Below are 17,826 nucleotides of genomic sequence, written 5' to 3'. Positions count from 1 at the left end.
CAAAAATAAATCTCAATAACAACCAAGAATAGGTTAGAATACACTCAAAAAAGACATGGCTATGTAATAAAACGGAAGACACAAAGGGAGTAGAGAAGAAATAAAGTTTGTTACTGCTTCTGTGGTTTTTACCCTAAGAGGTATACCACATATTGCCAGCTAATCTAGATAGAATGGATACATTGTATTGAATCAAGGTCTAGTTTTCTCTGCGGTTCTCTGAAATGTTAAGGGATAGAGCCTATTTAAGAAAACTTCCTTTTATGCCAGGTGGCTTAAATGGGGCTTCTCTTAATAGGCCACCCTGTATTCCAAATGGGAAAGAAAACTGCTCAGGAGGCACCTCTTTGTGGCAAAACATCTGAAAACCATTCACATTTGGGTCTTGTAAGTAGCATCCTGCCCCACGGTTCGTGCGATGGGGGCTAAAGCTGGAAAAGCTGCATGGCTGGTGTTCTTCCCTCTGTGGACATTCGCTCAGCATTCCACTCACTGACACATATACGAGGTCTTTGAAAATCCATATGGCTTTGCATGAGTCCTTAATTCTAGTGTTCATTCTATAGCATCACCATTGTTTGTAAGGTAAGAGATGCCAAGAAAGGACCTTTTTCCAACAGCTGGATCACATCACTGTAGCATCCTGGAGTTCTCTCATCAAAAGCCAGTTACATCTAGGTTAATGCAGACAACTTTCAATTATCCAGAACAGTATCTATCAAACTGTGAAATCCTTTGGTTCTTACTGTTGTTTGGAAGCTGCAATGTCTATTAGCCATTGGCTGGGGTTAATATGTACATGAGCTCATGGTGTCTCACTGGATGTAATGTTGCTAGCCCAGTGTGGGTGGGTCACAACAGAAAGTCAAGCTGAACTTGAAACAAACACAGGAGGTCATTCAGATAATTCACAGTTGATTGAAGTTAAGTTCATGCCTGTGTTGTTTCTGAAAATTTGTATCTTAAACTGGCAGTGGGGTACAGGTATGAGTAGGTGCCCATTATTTATATTTTCCCCAAGCCAAGATGGAACGGAGCCTTCAAGCTTTAAAGAACTGAGTAAGAACAGTCCTTGTTTCTCTACTTTTAAGACTATATTCCTTTTGGAACTGACTTTTAATTTTGATTTCCCAAGGAATTTAAACATAATGTACTTAAAAAGCACAGGGTGAAACTGAACTTTGATTCGGTTCCAACTCAATATTAATATGAATATATTAAATTTGTCTAGTAAATAGAAATAAATAAAACATATATTTATATTTAATAATGTGTTTGAAGCTTGTGACCCCTTCTGGCTTTTTTCAGCTTAGCTTTGTTTGAACAAATAGATACTATTGATTGCATAGAACTATCTTTGTTAAACATGTGTATTTTACTTTCCAAAGATCACAGCCAAAGATCTCATATAAAGTATTACTGAACTTTAGCTAAGTTATGAAATTGTACCGAGTAACATCTGCGGCCAAAAGTATGGTACTCTATAGAAAATGATATAATTTATGTCTTCCTTCTTTTCAGCTAATTGTCAACAGTGCCACTTCTGCATTCTGTTCTCAAGGCACCCGGAGGGTAATCCTGGGAAGTCTTCTCCTCCTCTTCATGCATGTTTCTGAGTGCATGAAGTTGTGAAGGTTCTACATGTAATGCATATGTGACGCATCATCTTATCATATATTCCTTCCTATACATTGTTTACACTCCAGCTACTGGATAGGATGTTCCATGCAAACTTAAGTAACTGTTGGCAAATAAGTTCAGACAAGAATATTCCACAATATTCCAAGTTCAACTGATCCATCAGGTTTATCTGTTAATGCCAAGATTTAGAAGATTTAATTAAAATTGTTGTTCTCTGAATGACAGTTTGTGAGAGAAAAGCAAATCTTTTAAGAACGCTGCCATTAATCTTTTTGGGCTTTTTCTTGGAATTTTGGGTTTGATTCTTTTGTTTTTAAGGTATCTTCAGTTCCTGGTGTGATTCTGGTAGAAATGGATGACTTTTCTCTGAAGGATTTGGTGTGGAGTAAATGGAATGATTATGTGGGCAGATTCTGTATGATTGTAGGAGCAAGAATTAGTTGCTGTTCTACCATCAAAGCCATGTTGATTTGAGTCAAACTGTATAGTGGAAAAATTAACATCATTTACAAGTCTGATTGCTTTCAGATAGGTACAGTTGTGATGAACACTTGGCACTGATTTTGTTTTTTATCTTTTCAAATCTGTATTTTATTTTCATTTTATACTGTTTGTTTGCTTTTACTTTTCCCATTCTTAATCTCTATCTCTTTCTCTCTTTCTCTCTTTCTTTCTCTCTTTCTCTCTCTCTCTCTCTCCCTCTCTCTCTCTCTCTATTGGTCTGTCTGTCTTGTTTTCTGTAGCTGATAGTGTGTAAAAGTAATAGTAGAATTTGCATATGAAGGTAAAAATAAAAATAAAGGTCATTTGGAGGAAGCTAAAAGTAGCACTTCCTATCAATTCAGGGCCCGTGGAGTTAGGAGATTTTCAATGAAGGTTTTTAATTCAGTTTAGGCTACCACTTGGGCACAGGTATAATAGCTATGTGGAAAGCAGTGGAATTGTTGAGACTTGTGCTAACAACAGTAAGAGCCTCCAACAATGTCCTGGTTCTTTACCGACTAGGGAAATTGCCTAAAGACCATGTGGAGGGTGACCAGAGTGGCATGCAGAGCACCTGTGTGAACCTTATGGCAGGTGAGGGCCGTTTCTACCTCGCTCTCACTAGCTAGTAGCGTGAGGCATGTTCCCCATCCTCATGTGTTTGGACTTGACATCTGTGACTCGTGCAGTTCCACCTTCTCTCTTGAGTCACAGTGTCATCTTCCTCCTAGGAGCCAGGGTTTTCCCAGATTAAAACAAAGACGAAAAGGAAATGCCCCAGTTTTCTTTGTGGTTCTCATTTCTTCTTTGTTGACTCGATCCCAGTGAGGCTGTTTCTCTGTGCTGAAATGCTTTGCCATGCATGGAATCTCCATCAACATTACTCCAACCATAGCCACCCACAGTCCTCAGAAACCTATTTTTAAAGCAGAGGCAAAAAGCAAAACTAAAACACCCTCTCCCCTCTTTTTTCTCATTTCACCTTTCGGTGTTGATTGCTAATCACTTTAGATATTGTTGCTAGTGAATGTATGATAGATGGGTTGAAGCTTTTCTGATAATTACATGATTTAAAAACAATATATATTTAAAATGAATATATACAGTAAATGTATTGAGCCGTGTTAACCTGCCAATGAGATCTGTGAAAACGTAATGGAATCACTTTTCCCTTTTTAATTTCTTTTATCTTTTTGTGAAGCAGCTCTACGTGGCATACATGTATTTAAAAACACAAATAGTAGTAGAATGTTTTTTTTTCTTTTTTACACTTTTAACTTAGCATGTGGTGTTGAAGTATTACCATAGATCCAGTTTGTCTTCTGCACTAAGATGTGAGGAAATTGTGATTTGTTCTCTCCAGCACAGTGGAATCACACATTTATCATCTTCCATTGTTTTGAAAACACTGCAGATTACCATGGGACACTGTATATATTTCTTGCCATAATGGTAAATGACTGATTGATATATTTAAGAGTTAATAAATTTGTGATTTCTGCTGACAATGTGTTCATCTTTATTTCTTAAGAAATACTGTTCGCATGTGAGGTGCTGGCCGCTACCAAGGACATTATGTCCTGCCCTGGTCTCCTTTAGTACCCGACTTGTAACAGTGGCAAGCTGTGTGTTCTCTGCACACAATAGCGCTGTCTTTCCATAGAAAACTTAGATGAAAGGAAAGTAGCTGGCAACTGAGTATCCTAAAATCTTCTATACATGTACACTCTTCCAGCCATCACTCACTAAGCTGCTAGATTGTCTCCCTCTGCTAACACAAACTACCATTCATCTCCACTATACAGTACTACAACTCCACAACTACAGATTGTGAAAGCACTACTGAAGTACCGTGTACAATCTCTCATGTCCATTCATGTGATTTACATTCTTACCTAGAATATTCTTCCTTTGTTCGATTAACCCAAGCCTTCATTCATTCATTGAGCCTCAGAATTGATTTGAACCTCCTCCAACGAATCTCCTTGGCAGCTTCTAGGCTCTTGTTTGCTCTGTCAAGACTTGCACGTTAGTCTGCATTCACTGTTCCTGCTAGTCACATTGCTTTGACGGTATATCTATCTTTTCATTGTCTTTACTGTGGTAGAAAAGCCTGTACAGAACTGCATTCATCATTGTACCCCTCCAGCCAAACCAGGGCAAGGAAGGGAGAGGCTGTTAATAAATAGTTGTTGAACTGAGGCATACTGGAAACGTCAAGGTGAGATCAGACAGTCTAGGGTTGGAATGCTAGGCTCTGTCATCATTATCTTGCTATTCTAAGCAAGTTGCTTCTTCCCTCTGAACTTCAGCTTCTATACCTTTAAAATGAGTGTAATTATAAACATTAAAATAAATATCCTTGGGATTAGAAATAATAAATACAAAATGCCTAGAATGCCATTTGGCATGTATTAAGTGGACACCACTGGGCATGGTGGTATATGACTGTAATCTCAGCATTTTTGAATGCTGAGATAGAAGGTGTAGAGTTCTGGGCCAGCGTGGGCTACATAGACAGACCTTGTCTCAACACAACGTACATATAAACCCCTGATACTCACTAAACATTCCTACTCTTGTTATCATTCCTTGTTCAAGTTCAGGTGGGTGTGTAACTCTTGCTTTGCCATGGTCTGCGCTCTTAATTTAGGGTTACTGTTGTTGCAATAACAGTGTAGCCGGATATGCTTGCATTCCAATGTCTCAGCAAAAAGATGAGAGCCATAGAGGGAGGTAGCCGTCTACCTCAAGATGAGAAAGAGGAGATGGAGTTGATTGGTACATTCTGGGGAGGTTTTCAAGAATGTTAACTTCAAGTAGCTACAATTTTGAATTTCTATGTAAATAAAAGAATTCTATATAATGTGAGGATAAATGTAGAAAATATAACTTTTGAGTCATTTCATTAAATAAAATCCTGACTTCGAACTTTTCATGTCTTTTATGGCTTCCTTTGTTAGATTTTTAATGACAATTTTATTTTAATTTTTGTATTTTGGGGGTTTGCGTGTGTATGTGTGTTTACCTGTCAATGTCTAGTAGCTTTCTTCATTGATCTCTGCTTTTTTTTTGAGGTGGGATCTCTAAGTGAATATGGAGCTTACTGTTGTAACTAGACTGACCGGCCATCAAGCCCCAAAGCCTGGGGTTACAGTTGCATGCTGTTATGCATGGCATTCCCAGCAGTGCTGGAGATCCAAACTTGGGTCCTTGTTATTGTATACCTAGTACTTTCCCCACTGAGCCATCTCCAAGTCCACAATATCATCTCTTGTAAATGAATTGCCAACATTTTAAAATTGGACATTTCATTAAAAAGTCATGATTTTTGGCCTTAATTAATTTCAAAAGTCACAAAGTACTGGCCCACGGATCCAGTGTTCACTCTAGTATCCTCAAAGAAGCCGATGTTCCAGTGAAAGGTTGGTCCCACCCACAATAACACAGATTTTATGCCTCTTGTCCTCCGCCAGTTCCATGAACACTAGAAGTGTCAACCCTTTTCTTAAAATCCTCTTGGCTCCTGTTGGCACCTCAAGCTCTAGCAACAGTATAGACATGTTGGTTTGGGGAAAGATTACTCAGCATCCCCAAACCATAGATCTTGTCCTGCTGATGCCTATTAGCCCTAAGCGGTTAAATGCTTGGAAGCATTTGACTTTGTTTTAAGTTGGGGAGTGTGATTCATTCACAATTGAATGCATGTGCAAATAGATACCAGAGGACAACCTTGAGTATGGTTCCTTAGCACTGTCCATTTGTGAGTGTGCATATTCCCCGGGAGGGGGTTGGTGAATGTGAATGTGCATGTGCACACGCATGCATGCACGCACACATGCACACACACACACACACACACACACACACACACACACACACACACATGTACCTGGAGACTAGTGCTCATGTTCTGGTATTCCTCAAGAACTGCTCCCCATACCTTTTGGGAGAGTCTCTCATTTGGTACTTGGGACTTGCTGCTTCACTTAGGCTGTCTAGCCAGTGAACCCCAAGGATTTGCCAATATCCACCTCTCCAGCATTAGTAAGTACCACAAGTTGATGCTACCACACCAGGCTTTTTATGTGGGTGCTAGGGACCCAAAGTCAGGTTTTCATGTTTGCACAGCAATAACCTTACTGACAGCCTTTTCTCCAATCCAACTTTCTTCTTTTTTTTTGTTTTTTGCTTTGTTCTTTTTTTTTTCTTTTTATTTATATTTTTACTGGCTTAGAGCTAGTCTACCAGGTTAGGCTGGCTAGCTAGCAAGCCCTAGAGATATGTCTTTTCTCTGATTCCCTCTTACTGGCATTACAAGCTCAAGACACCACACCTGAGTATTATTTAAGATTTATTCATTTTATATGCATGTGTGAGTGCCTGCATATATGTTGGTATGCCCTGTATGAGAGAGACCCTTTTTGGCACCTGTGAACTCCAGAAGAGGACATCAGATCCCCTGGAACTAGAGTTACAGATGGCTGTGAGTCACCTTCTGAGCGCCTGGAACTGAACCCAGGTCTTCTGCAAGAGCAGGAGTGTTCTTTACTGCTGAGCCAATCCTCCAGCCTCTGCCTGTTCAACAAGCCTCCGCACCGCACACCCACTTCACAGCTTCAGCAGCTTACCCCAGTGTGTCAGCCTACATCTCCGCAAACACAACATGTCACAATCAGCCACACTTGCTGGAAGCCTGTGTTTGCCCAGGCCACCCCTAATGTCCTGCATAGCTCAGGATGGCCTCAAATGTGTTACAAACTCCCTGCCTCTGCCTAGAAATGGCTAGGATTATAGACTTGAGTCCCACACCCAGGTCTTCCCCCTCCACCGCCCTCAGTCTTTCTCTCTTAAACATTGCAGTTTCCTACTTCACACTTTTTTTTTCATTCACAGTGACACAGTGGCCATCATTTTGTTAAAGTGAGAATAGATTTTTGGTCCTGTTTTACTTACTATCTCAGCAGCATCTCAGCCAGTGACTCATACTCTCAGTTGTGAAACACATGCTGTTTTACAGTTGCCTGATGCTCTACCAACCTGTGGATGGCACTTGCCTGATGGTCCAGCAGCCTGTGTAGATGACACATGCCCGATGCTCTACCGTCCTATGTAGATGATTCTTTCCTGATGGTCCAGCAGCCTGTGTAGATGACACTTACATGAAGGTCCAGCAACCTATATAGATCACACGTGCCTGATGCTCTACCGTCCTATGTAGATGATTCTTGCCTGATGGTCCAGCAGCCTGTGTAGATGACACTTACCTGAAGGTCCAGCAACCTGTGTAGATCACACGTGCCTGATGCTCTACCGTCCTATGTAGATGATTCTTGCCTGATGGTCCAGCAGCCTGTGTAGATGACACTTACCCGAAGGTCCAGCAGCCTGTGTAGATGCTGCTTCTCACTCTTTTTTAGTCCTTTTTTCCCTTAACTTCTTTTTCTTTTTGACTTGTTCACTTATTCCCAGAATAATTGCATCTACTCTCCATAACTATAAGTTACTTTAATGATCCTTGGATATCCTCACCTAGATCACATCTTCCAACTCGTAACGTATTTCCTTGGCTTCCTATATGAAATCTACACTGTAGATCAATGAACATCTCAAGTCAACATGCCAGCTGCCTCAGTCTGCTCACACCTTCTCTTTCTGCTCAATCTCAAGAATTGACAACTTAGTTCTAACTGATCAGACAAGAAACCTTGCATCCATTTTTAGTTCTTTTTCCATTTAAAATCCACCACCTTTCAAATGCAACCAAGAATGTGAGCACTGACCTTTGATGTCAAATCACCTGGAACATCATCCTTAATGGTCTCTCAGCTTCAGGCTCTCACAGTTTTTCCATTCCCAATGCAGCAGCCAGAGCAGACAGTAAATAGAAGTCAAACTGTGTTGCGCTCTTTGCAAACCCATGTGACGGTTTGCACTCTCACTCAAAGTAAAGCTTTAGAGTGGTCCCTACCTGGCAAGGATCCCTATCACCCGTCTCACCACATTCTCCCATGAGCATTCCAAAAGGTTCCTGTCTCAGCAGTTTACTGCGTATGAAATACTCTTTCTCAGAGACCAAAGCGGGGAGTTCCTTCATCCTTTTACATACTAAACTTACCTTTTGGGCAGTACCACCACTGAGTATCCTGAGATGCCAAACTCCCTCCCCTTGGACACTTCACATCCTCTTTCCCGGAAAAATGTTCTCCTGAGCATTTACTATTTTTCATACTGATTGTCTCATTTGTCCTATTTATCATGTGTCTCCTCTGGGAGGACTTAGTTCCCTTTCTGTTGCTGTGGTGAAGGATGTGGCCAAAATTAATGTGGGGAGGAAAAGGTTTACAGAGCCTATGAATCCTGAGATACAGTGACAGTAAAGGAAGCGAAGGCAGGAACTGAAGCATCTAGGATCACCTGCCCAAAGGTGGCACTGTCCACAGTGGGCTCAATCCTCCCAGCTGTGCCCCACTGCTGAAGACACCTGCAGCGGTGAGGGAGTGGTGTGTGATGTGGTATGCTGTGCAAAGCTTTCTGTGCAGAGTCAATGCTCATCACAGGTGACTCAGAGGCTCCTCCAGGAGTTACCTAGTCACCACAGTCTGGGAAAAGCAACCGCCAGTGTCATAATTTACTTTCCACTCATCTGTGCCCCTTCAATCTTACTACTAACAGTCTTTTACCCCATCTCTTCAAAAGATCAACCATTCTACTGATAAACAGGGAAAATTCCCTGTGGTGCACAGGCTTAGAGGACTGGTCTTCAAAACTGACAATAAATTTATTGGCCTCCATGCTTGATGATACAGCCATACATGATCTGAAAAGCCACAGGAAGCTGGGTGTTTGGGGATGCTGTACAGGCATCTGACTGACACTTGGAGAGGACAAGTGGGAAAGATAACATGAGACAAAGTGTCCCCCCCGGTGGTAGAAACCATAACAAGAGACACTGACCAAGCCTATATGACTGGTACTATAGAGAAAATGCATACCTCTCCTGTCCTACCTAAAATAGAGTCATGCTTCTGCCTTGAATTCATTAAGAGCTAAACAGGTAGGAATCTTCTGCTTAAGGAGGAATCAAATTCAACCAGGAGAAGTAGTTTAAGAGGAAGTCAAACTCTACCATACAACCCATTACTCATTCTCCAAGAGAAATTCCAGAGGTTGAGGGAGTGGCCTTGCACAGCGTGACCACTCTGCTAATGCCACAATTCCCTTTGGAGGAAGTAGGCAAAAGGAATGAGAAGAGGGACCACAGAGTGAGTTCCAAAATCCCAGGTTCAGCAGAAAGAAACAGCAGTGTGGCTCCTTCTAATTAATGTAATCATTGAAGTGATAAAAACGGACATACACATATGCCTGAGAGCAAACTTGAACCCTTCCAGCTCACAGGAAGAAACACTATTCTGGCTCCTCATAACCACAGGGTCCACTCTCATTTCTGTGCATCTGGCCTCTGTCCTACTTCTGTCCAAACTTACCTGAAAAACATATTTGGGGTATTACTTTTACTATTTATTTCTCAGGAGAGATTTTGTAATTTAGGATGTGATTCCTCATCATCAAAAAGGACAGAGGACTATGCTACTCTTCAAGTTATGCAGCAGTAGTAAAAACAAGGTTACTCTGTGCATTCTCTCTCAAGGCCATACTATGTGCATCCTCTTATATATATATATATATATTGGGGATTTTTCTTCACTAACTACATAATAAATGTCAGCTCAAAGAAACTTTGCTTCTGTGAGATCAGCAATTTCACACTAACCTATATTTCTATATGATATATACTTCATTTATTCAGTGTTTCCATGTTGATATTTTGTTTGGGGTTCTTTGGTTTGGTTTGGGATTTGGAATTTTGGCTTTGTTTTTTGGTGGTACTGGACATGGAATTTGAGTCCTTTAGCATTATTGGCAAGTACTTCATCACAGAGCTACATCCCCAGCTCTCTTTCCAACTTCCATTTGGAGATGAACTCTTGCTGAATTCCATAGAGTAACCTTGAACTCACTATGTAGCCCAAACAGGACTCACTCTTGAGTAGCTGGGATTACGGCTGTCTACCACAGTGTCTAGCTCTCAATTGCCTGTTGCTGAACATCCATGCTTTCTTCTTTTATTCATACAATGGATATTCTGTCTGTTTTTGTTCTGCTTTGCATAAGCCCATCATGAGTTCCTTGGGGAAACTTCCAGAGGACAAAACATTGAGTGATCCATGTAGTTTTCACCTCTCTAAAAAGCTGTTATCAAGAAAAAAATCATCAGAAATTATATTATATATCTCCAGTTCACTCAAATCTTACTTTCCAAAGTCTTCTCAACCCCAGTGTCCAGTGTGTTCTCCACAGCTGAGTCATTAACAGCCACTTTAAGCCACATATGTGATATGGTCACAAGCCAAAGGACCACGATGAGGGGATCTGGATGGTTAATCTTCATTGCTAACTAGGTTAAGAATCAACAAGGAGGGGGGAAAGTGGTAGCTCACACCTTTCATCCCAGGGCTCAAGAGACAGAGGCAGGCAGATCTCTATGATGCTAGCAAGTTCCAGATCAGCCATGGCTACAACAGGGAGACCCTTTCTCATGAAACAAAACAAAGAACAAAGCAGAAAATTGGAAGCTCACCACTAGGTATGTCTGTGTGTTTGTTTTCAGAGAGGAATAAGTGGGAGGGAAGATTCCCCATGGATCCAAACAAAATAAAGGGGTTAATCAGGAGAACAACAAGAGCTCTCCTGTTCCCTTTCCTTTGCTGCCCCCTCTCATTTCCACCCCAAGTCTCTGTGTTAAGGCTTGGTTTCCAGGTTGCTCCTATTGGGAGAAGGTGTATCATTTATAAGGGGCATTGTGGGTGTTCTTTAGGATACTGTGTATGTGCCCCTAGAAGGAAACTGTGGGATCCCAGCCCCTTCTTCCTTGTTGCTTCCTGGCTGAGGTCAAGGGTTTAGGTTTAGTATTTAATCCTACCATGCCATGGGCCCAAAGCTTGAGGACTTCTGTAACACAAATAATAAAATCCCACAGACAGATATTATAGTTAAAGTTGAAGGCCAGAGAAGCAAAGCGACCAGTCACTAGAGAGTTCCCACCTCTACCAACACTCAGACCAAGGTGGCAAGTGTGTCCACTGATTTCATCTCCAAACTGCCTAGACTACAACGTGTTTCTGTCACCTCCTGCCTTATATTCCTCTCTCATACCACTCCTGTCTCCACCTCCCTAGTGCTGGGATTAAAGCTGTGAGCTCTGTTTTTCTTTTAGATAAATTCAGTCTCATGTAGCCCAGGGTGACCTTGAACTCACAGATATCCATCTGCCTCTGTCTCCTGAGTGCTGGGATTAAAGGTGTGTACCTTTACACTGCCTGGCCTCTATGGCTGTGGTTAGCTTTGCACTCTGATCTTCAGGCAAGCTTTATTACATCATAAACAAAAAATCATCACAACTTGAACCTGAAAACTGTATTTAAAGTATTTATACAATTTTCTCACAATTTAGTAAAGAGGATGAAAATTTGACTGATACAAGTATTATTATGACAGTGAGCTTTGCTTCATGCAACCCTTGACTGCATTTCAGGGATGCTCAAGATGTTCTTAGGTCACATTTTAAGAGCATCTTACAGAGATATTGTAAGGAAGAAGTGTGGTGCACAACCAGAAATGTGCTACTAAAGGCTTGACTAAGAGATATTTACCTCTCCCCACATTAGAAATGAGAGACTATAAATAGTGATTTGATATTAAATAGATAATTAAATGTAAGAGGAGAACAAAGTACAGGATACCAACAGTGAGTGGGATTAAAACAGATTTGGAAAGAAACAGGGAGGGAAACACAGTAATTGACTGCATGAGCTTGACATTCAGAAGATGGAAGAAAGGAGACAAAGAAAAGAAGAATCCAAAGTTAATATGAAATTTCCCAAGGTGGCGGACCAGAGGCTTGGCTGAACTTCTTGCCTAGAAGAATCTAACAAGCAAAGAAAACTCTGAAGTTTTAGGAGTCATTGACTGTGCATCACATGTCCTTGGAGTACACTCCCTGAGAGGCAAAGCAGAAACTGGAGGGCACTAGAAACTGGCAGAGGAGAGCTGCCTGTGTGTCACATGAGAAAAGAAGTAAAGTCATCTGTCACATGAAGAAAGGAATAACGTCCAGGCATCTCTCTTCTGAACAGAGCATTTTGAGGTAGGAGAACAGGACAATGCTCTAGAGTGGTGGTTTTCCCAACCTGTGGGCAGCGGCCCCTCTTGAGGTTTGAAAAACTCTTTCATAGGGGCCGCATAGCAAAAATTTTGCATATCAGATATCTATATTATGTTTCGTAGTAGTAGAAAATTACAGTTATGAAGTAGCTACAAAAATAATCTTACGGTTGAAGGTCACATTAACATGAGGAAGCCTTAGGAAGGTACTATCCTAGACAGAAAATAACTGCCCTCCCCTGATGGGGAGCTTGAAGAGGGGCTTCCTTGAGTCTTCGGCTGAGAGCTGATGAGGACCCTGGGCAAAAACATCAAAACAGATGAAAGGAAAAGAATGTCCTAGGGCTCACAAAAGCCAAGAGTCAAGTTGTGCTTTCCCTGCCTGTAAAGAAATGCTGTTCTGAGATGTGAATTTTTCTGAGTGAAGGGCTGAGAGATGTCATTTTCTTTCTTCTATTTCCTCCTGACAAGTGCCCCTACCATAAGGGTTGAAAACTTTGTTGACTTCATCTTTTTACTTTGAGAAACAAAATATTACCAAATTCTTTATGGATATGTTTTATATTGTAGGTTAAATTAGCTTAGATATCATAATTCAGTCATAATGAATAAAAAGAGACTGAAATATTTATTTGGGTGAAAGTATTAGGGGGAAATTAAAAATCAATGTGCTTACATATGACACAAAGTATAAGAAAGAAAAACAGATAAACTAGACTTTATAAATTTGTCAGCCAAAGGGGCACATGAAGAAAGTAAAACGCAAAGCACAACATGGAAGAAAACATTTCTAATCTTATGAAGGTCTAGGACACAGAATGTGCTTATATGTGCACAAATATACACCTCATCCAAACAACTCAGTTTTAAATGTGGCAAAGAACATGAATGGATATTGCTTCAAAGAGATCTGAATGGCCAGTGAGCACATAAGAGGCTATCTTTAGGGAAATACATGTCAAACTGACCAGGTATCAGAGAGTCACAGGTACTGTCAGGGATACAAAGAAATGAAAAATCCCTGTGTATCACTGTGGGGATGTAAAATGGTCTATCCACTAAGAAAGACAGTCTTACAGGTCCTCAAAGTGTTAAGATGGGGCTTTATGACTATAGTATCCAGTAATTCCATACCTAACTATTTACTTCCCTAACACTGAAAACATATATACAAACAAAAACTTATACTGTGATAAGGGTGATATTACAATCTCCATTCAATAATGACATTCTTAGTAGACAAAGTGTAGAATAAGACATCATGAAAGCAATCCCTCTGCCAGAGAGTCTGGGAAACAGAACCTTCATCCAGCGACTGATGAAAGCAGAGGCAGATACCCACAAACACTGAACTGAACTCCTGGAATCCAGTGTCAGAAAGGGAGAACTGATGGGAAAAGGAGTTAAGAGTGGGCTGGTTTAACCCTCAGAAGCAGTTGACCTGAACAAGGGGGAGCTCTTAGACCCCAGATTGATGGCTGTGTGGAAAGCATGGGACTGGCCCAGAACCCCTGAATGTGGGTGTCAATGAGGAGGCCTAGGTAATCTATGGGGCATTGGGTAGTATTTGTCCCTGGCATACAAACAGACTTTGAGTTCCCATGCCACAATACGGAAGGTTATTTCAGCTGGGACTCTTGTGGAGGGCCTAGGCCCTGCCCTGGATGAAATGACAGTTACTGGAGATCCACCATGGAGGGCCTCACCTCCCTGGGGATAAGAGTAGAGATTTGGTGGGGGACTGGGGGACCTGGTGGGGAGGGCAGGGAAGGAGGGGAAGAAGAGGGAGCTGGGATTGACATGTGAAACAAATATGTGCATGGGGCCATTCTCCCTCCAACAACTACAAATTTTAAGAGGTGGAGGACCAAGAAGTCTGATGTGAGATTTTGTTTTCAAGAAATGACAGGGAAGCCACACCCATGATACCACAACATTAGCAATGAAAATATCAATAGAAATGCTAATATGGAAGTGAGAATTATCCTGGGGTCCCAGTCCTAGACTAAATAACTATAGGCAATTGATTACTAAGAAAGGGAGAATTAGCTTCCCTCAGGGATGAGTTTCCTAGTTGGTTATCCCATATAAAATGGTCAACACTGAAAGGACACACAGGCAGGAAAAACAAATTCAGCAGGTTATAATCATAAAGTGTGTGTGTGTGTGTGTGTGTGTGTGTGTGTGTGTGTGTGTGTATTATCTGGCAACTTTCACAGAGATTGAAACATTCCATCCTGCAAGAGAAGCTCTTTAAAACAGAAGGTAAATACTCAAAATAGCTTCAGAAAGTCCCTTAAAATGACAAGATTCACTAGGCACCTCACTTCCAAAAGGAAACAAGCAAAGACCTGAGACCAGACCAACTGCCTGGAAGAAGTAGAAACCAGCCCATTTGCCTAGAAGAGGTTTAGAACAACTGAGTCACTTGGAAAGGACACTCTCCAACCTGTTCAGTGTGCTTCAGGTTCCCAGCTTTTGTGAGCTGCCACCTATGTTGGGGTGAACATTGGTGATGCAGCTGTCTTTGAGTAAGTAACATCAAACTCGTATTCTCATAAGGAACTTCAATAAAAGTCGTTGGTTCACCAAGATGGACTTTGGTAATATCTATGCATTGGGACCTGTTGTGTGCTCTTGATAGACATGTATGTGGTGTCTCGCCAGCAAAAGTTTTGTCACACAACAACATGTAACAATAATGTTCAAAGAAAATGAGGCCATCAGTTTGAGAAGGAGTGGGAAGAAATAAATGGAAGGAGGTAGCAGGAAGAAAGGGAAGAAGCAAGTGGCGTAATTTTTAATTAAAAACAAATGAATAAAAATGTTTATAAAGAGTGAGTGTGTTCTTGTCTTAGAGTTTCTATTACTATAATAAAACACCATGATCAAAAAAATGCTTATAGTCCACAATGAAGGAAAATCAGGGAAGGAACTCAGGGTAGAACCTAGAGGCAAGAAACAAAGCAGAGGCCATGGAGGGAAGTTGATTACTGGCTTGCACCTATAGTTTTCTTATAAACCCCAGGACCATGTGCCCTAGGGTGGCACCATTCGCAGAGGCCTGTACTATCCTCCATCAGGCACCAATTAAGAAAATACCACACACTTATCTACAGGTTATCTGATGAAAACATTTTCTCAGTTGAAGTTTCTCTTCCAAGATAACTCTTACCTGTGAGAAGTTGACAAAAACCTAGGCAGCGGGGCAATGCTAAACTATAGATGAACCTTGAAAACTTTACATTAAGTAAAATATGAGTTTGTTTGTATAAAATATAGAGACTAGGCAAATCCATAGAGAGAGAACATTGATAGTGGGTTACAGAGGACAGTAATAGTGGTAAAGGGGCAGATTATTTAAAATCATTGAAAATATTGTGCACATATGATAGGAATTTGGGAGATGGAAGGTTTTTTAATTGAGTGTAGAAATGTTCCAGAGTAACTAATAGACTGTACATTGTATAATGTTTACATTTGTTATTTTCTGGTACTTGACTATAATCTAAAACCAGTCATGTATGGTGGCCTATACCTTTAATCTCAGCACTCAGCATGAAGAAGAAGCATATCTCTATGAAGCAAGTCTGATCCACATAAATTCCAGGCAAGCCAGAGTTACATATTGAGATCATATCTCAAAAATAAATAAAATAAAAGTGTTGAAAACATAGTCTGGAGACATGCCTCACTGTTTAAGAGTGCCAGTTGATCTTCAAGGGAATGTGGGTTTGATTTCCAGTACCCAAATGGAGGCTCACAATCATCTTTAACTCCTGTTTCAGGGCTTCAAGACCTTCTTCTGGTCTCTGAAGCACCAGGCACATAGGTAACACATGTAAGCCAAACATCCATACATATGAAATCAATTTTTTTTCAAAGTTTTGAAAACTCATAATTCTGTGACTACTATCTTAGAATTCAGAATGTTCATCCTGGATAGAAAATAATACTACTTGAAATGATACAACAAAGTGAAATTGAGTGTCTAATCTTCTAGGAGAGTCCTCTTTAGTTTGAGGTCTGGACCATTACTCACTGAGAGCATTATCCTCATCACTAATTTCATGGCACAATGTCTACAGTTTCATCTGATGTCTTTCTGTGGAACTTTCCTAAAATGAGAATAAGAATTCAGGTCAAATATGAGGTGTAGATGTAGATGAGGAAATAGTGGGGCGGGAGAATCACATAATCTCAAAACTCAAGTCATGGAAAAAAGTCATACAGCACTTCAACTAGGGAATTAAATCAAAACTACCAGCATTACACTGATAGTTGGTAAATCTACATTTGTGTGAAAATGTAAAAACTGGTTGAGTAGCAGACACTAGAGTGAAGACTAGGGCTAGAAAGGTAAGCCAAAGTAACCCTTACTCTTCTGTAACAGTTTACTTATTTTGGTAAAACTGGACAAAAGTATATGAAAACACATTTTTCATATATTCCCATAATCCTCACAGAAGAATTGAAGGACATTCCTCAAAGCCATTCCAGATACAACTACTTGGCAAGGAAGAGCCTCCTGGGTATGGAGCCAAGATAGAGAGAATAATAGTAAAATTCAAATCAGAAAGCTGCTTTCTGTTTTAATCAAGGGCAATGCAACTAAATTTTCAAACGAAAAAGTTTAAAACACTATAATAAAAGAAAATATGATCTTAACGGAAGCTAGCATGCCTCAAGAAACAGATCACAAGTGGATTATGGATCAAGTTTCAGTGTCTCAAATCAAGGGAGAGAATTGCTTGAGCAGAGCAAAGTATACAGTATAATAGGTAATGAATTACAGAATAATTTAACATTATTCTATGCACGTAGAAACAATGTCCTAGAGCAAAGCCTCTGTGGGTAAGCCATTGTTGACAAGTGATTTGCTTCCCCAGGTGAACAGATTATCATAGAATGAAAACAGTGATCTGTGGAAATTCTCTGAGACAAGTCATAAAATTACAACTACAACTTTGTAAATAAAATCTTATAAATATTTCCTGGACAAACATTTTTCCAAACAAGCACACTTGAGAGCCACAGTATTCTTCTAAGTCATTTTGACATATGGTCTCAAATCCCACTATTCAACTATCCTCTGTGGCTCTTCCATCCTGTGGGTGTCAAGATACTTTGTAACCCTATGTTGACATGTCTGGTAGAGCTGTACTCACCACCACAGGGCAGGATTGAAGAGTGTAAGAAGTGGAGACAGGGAAACAAATATGTTCTGTATACTTTGCACATGGTATTGACTGCCCCAGAAACAGACCTCATTTCCCAACTCCCTGCATTAGCTGGCAGAGTCTTGTGAACGGTTCCCAGCAATAGGCACAGAAGGAATGTGGGTACTTTTAAACCTTAATCTGTAAAACAGATGTGATTTTTCTGTTTTTGATTTCTCAATTTGGCAAAAGAAGCAGGGGATTTTGTAACTCTAAGGGGAGGCAAAACCACAAGTGGACAAAGCCTGGATCTACAGAC

The 17,826-nt window shown here is 40.6% G+C and overlaps 1 protein-coding gene and 1 pseudogene across 21 annotated transcripts in view; both read left to right on the top strand.

The window, feature by feature from the left end:
- Camk2d (calcium/calmodulin dependent protein kinase II delta) overlaps positions 1–3,629 on the top strand; it is a 249,204-nt gene extending 245,575 nt beyond the window's left edge. For 20 of the 21 annotated variants that reach the window (XM_040751902.1, XM_040751896.1, XM_040751880.1 and 17 more), the window contains 2 exons: positions 299–387; positions 1,522–3,629. In XM_040751902.1, coding sequence (XP_040607836.1) covers positions 299–365 — 67 coding nt within the window. In that variant the 3' untranslated portion in view covers positions 366–387; positions 1,522–3,629. The remainder of the gene's footprint in view (positions 1–298; positions 388–1,521) is intronic. The other variant, XM_040751888.1, reaches the window with a different exon arrangement.
- Positions 2,565–17,826, top strand: part of LOC121142282 — a 48,522-nt pseudogene continuing 33,260 nt past the window's right edge.

This window comes from Mesocricetus auratus, unplaced genomic scaffold, assembly GCF_017639785.1.
Source record: "Mesocricetus auratus isolate SY011 unplaced genomic scaffold, BCM_Maur_2.0 Super-Scaffold_100009, whole genome shotgun sequence".
Lineage (NCBI taxonomy): Eukaryota > Metazoa > Chordata > Mammalia > Rodentia > Cricetidae > Mesocricetus > Mesocricetus auratus.
The sequence above is the reverse complement of the archived record's forward strand: the minus strand, read 5'-3'. Positions and strand labels throughout refer to the sequence as shown.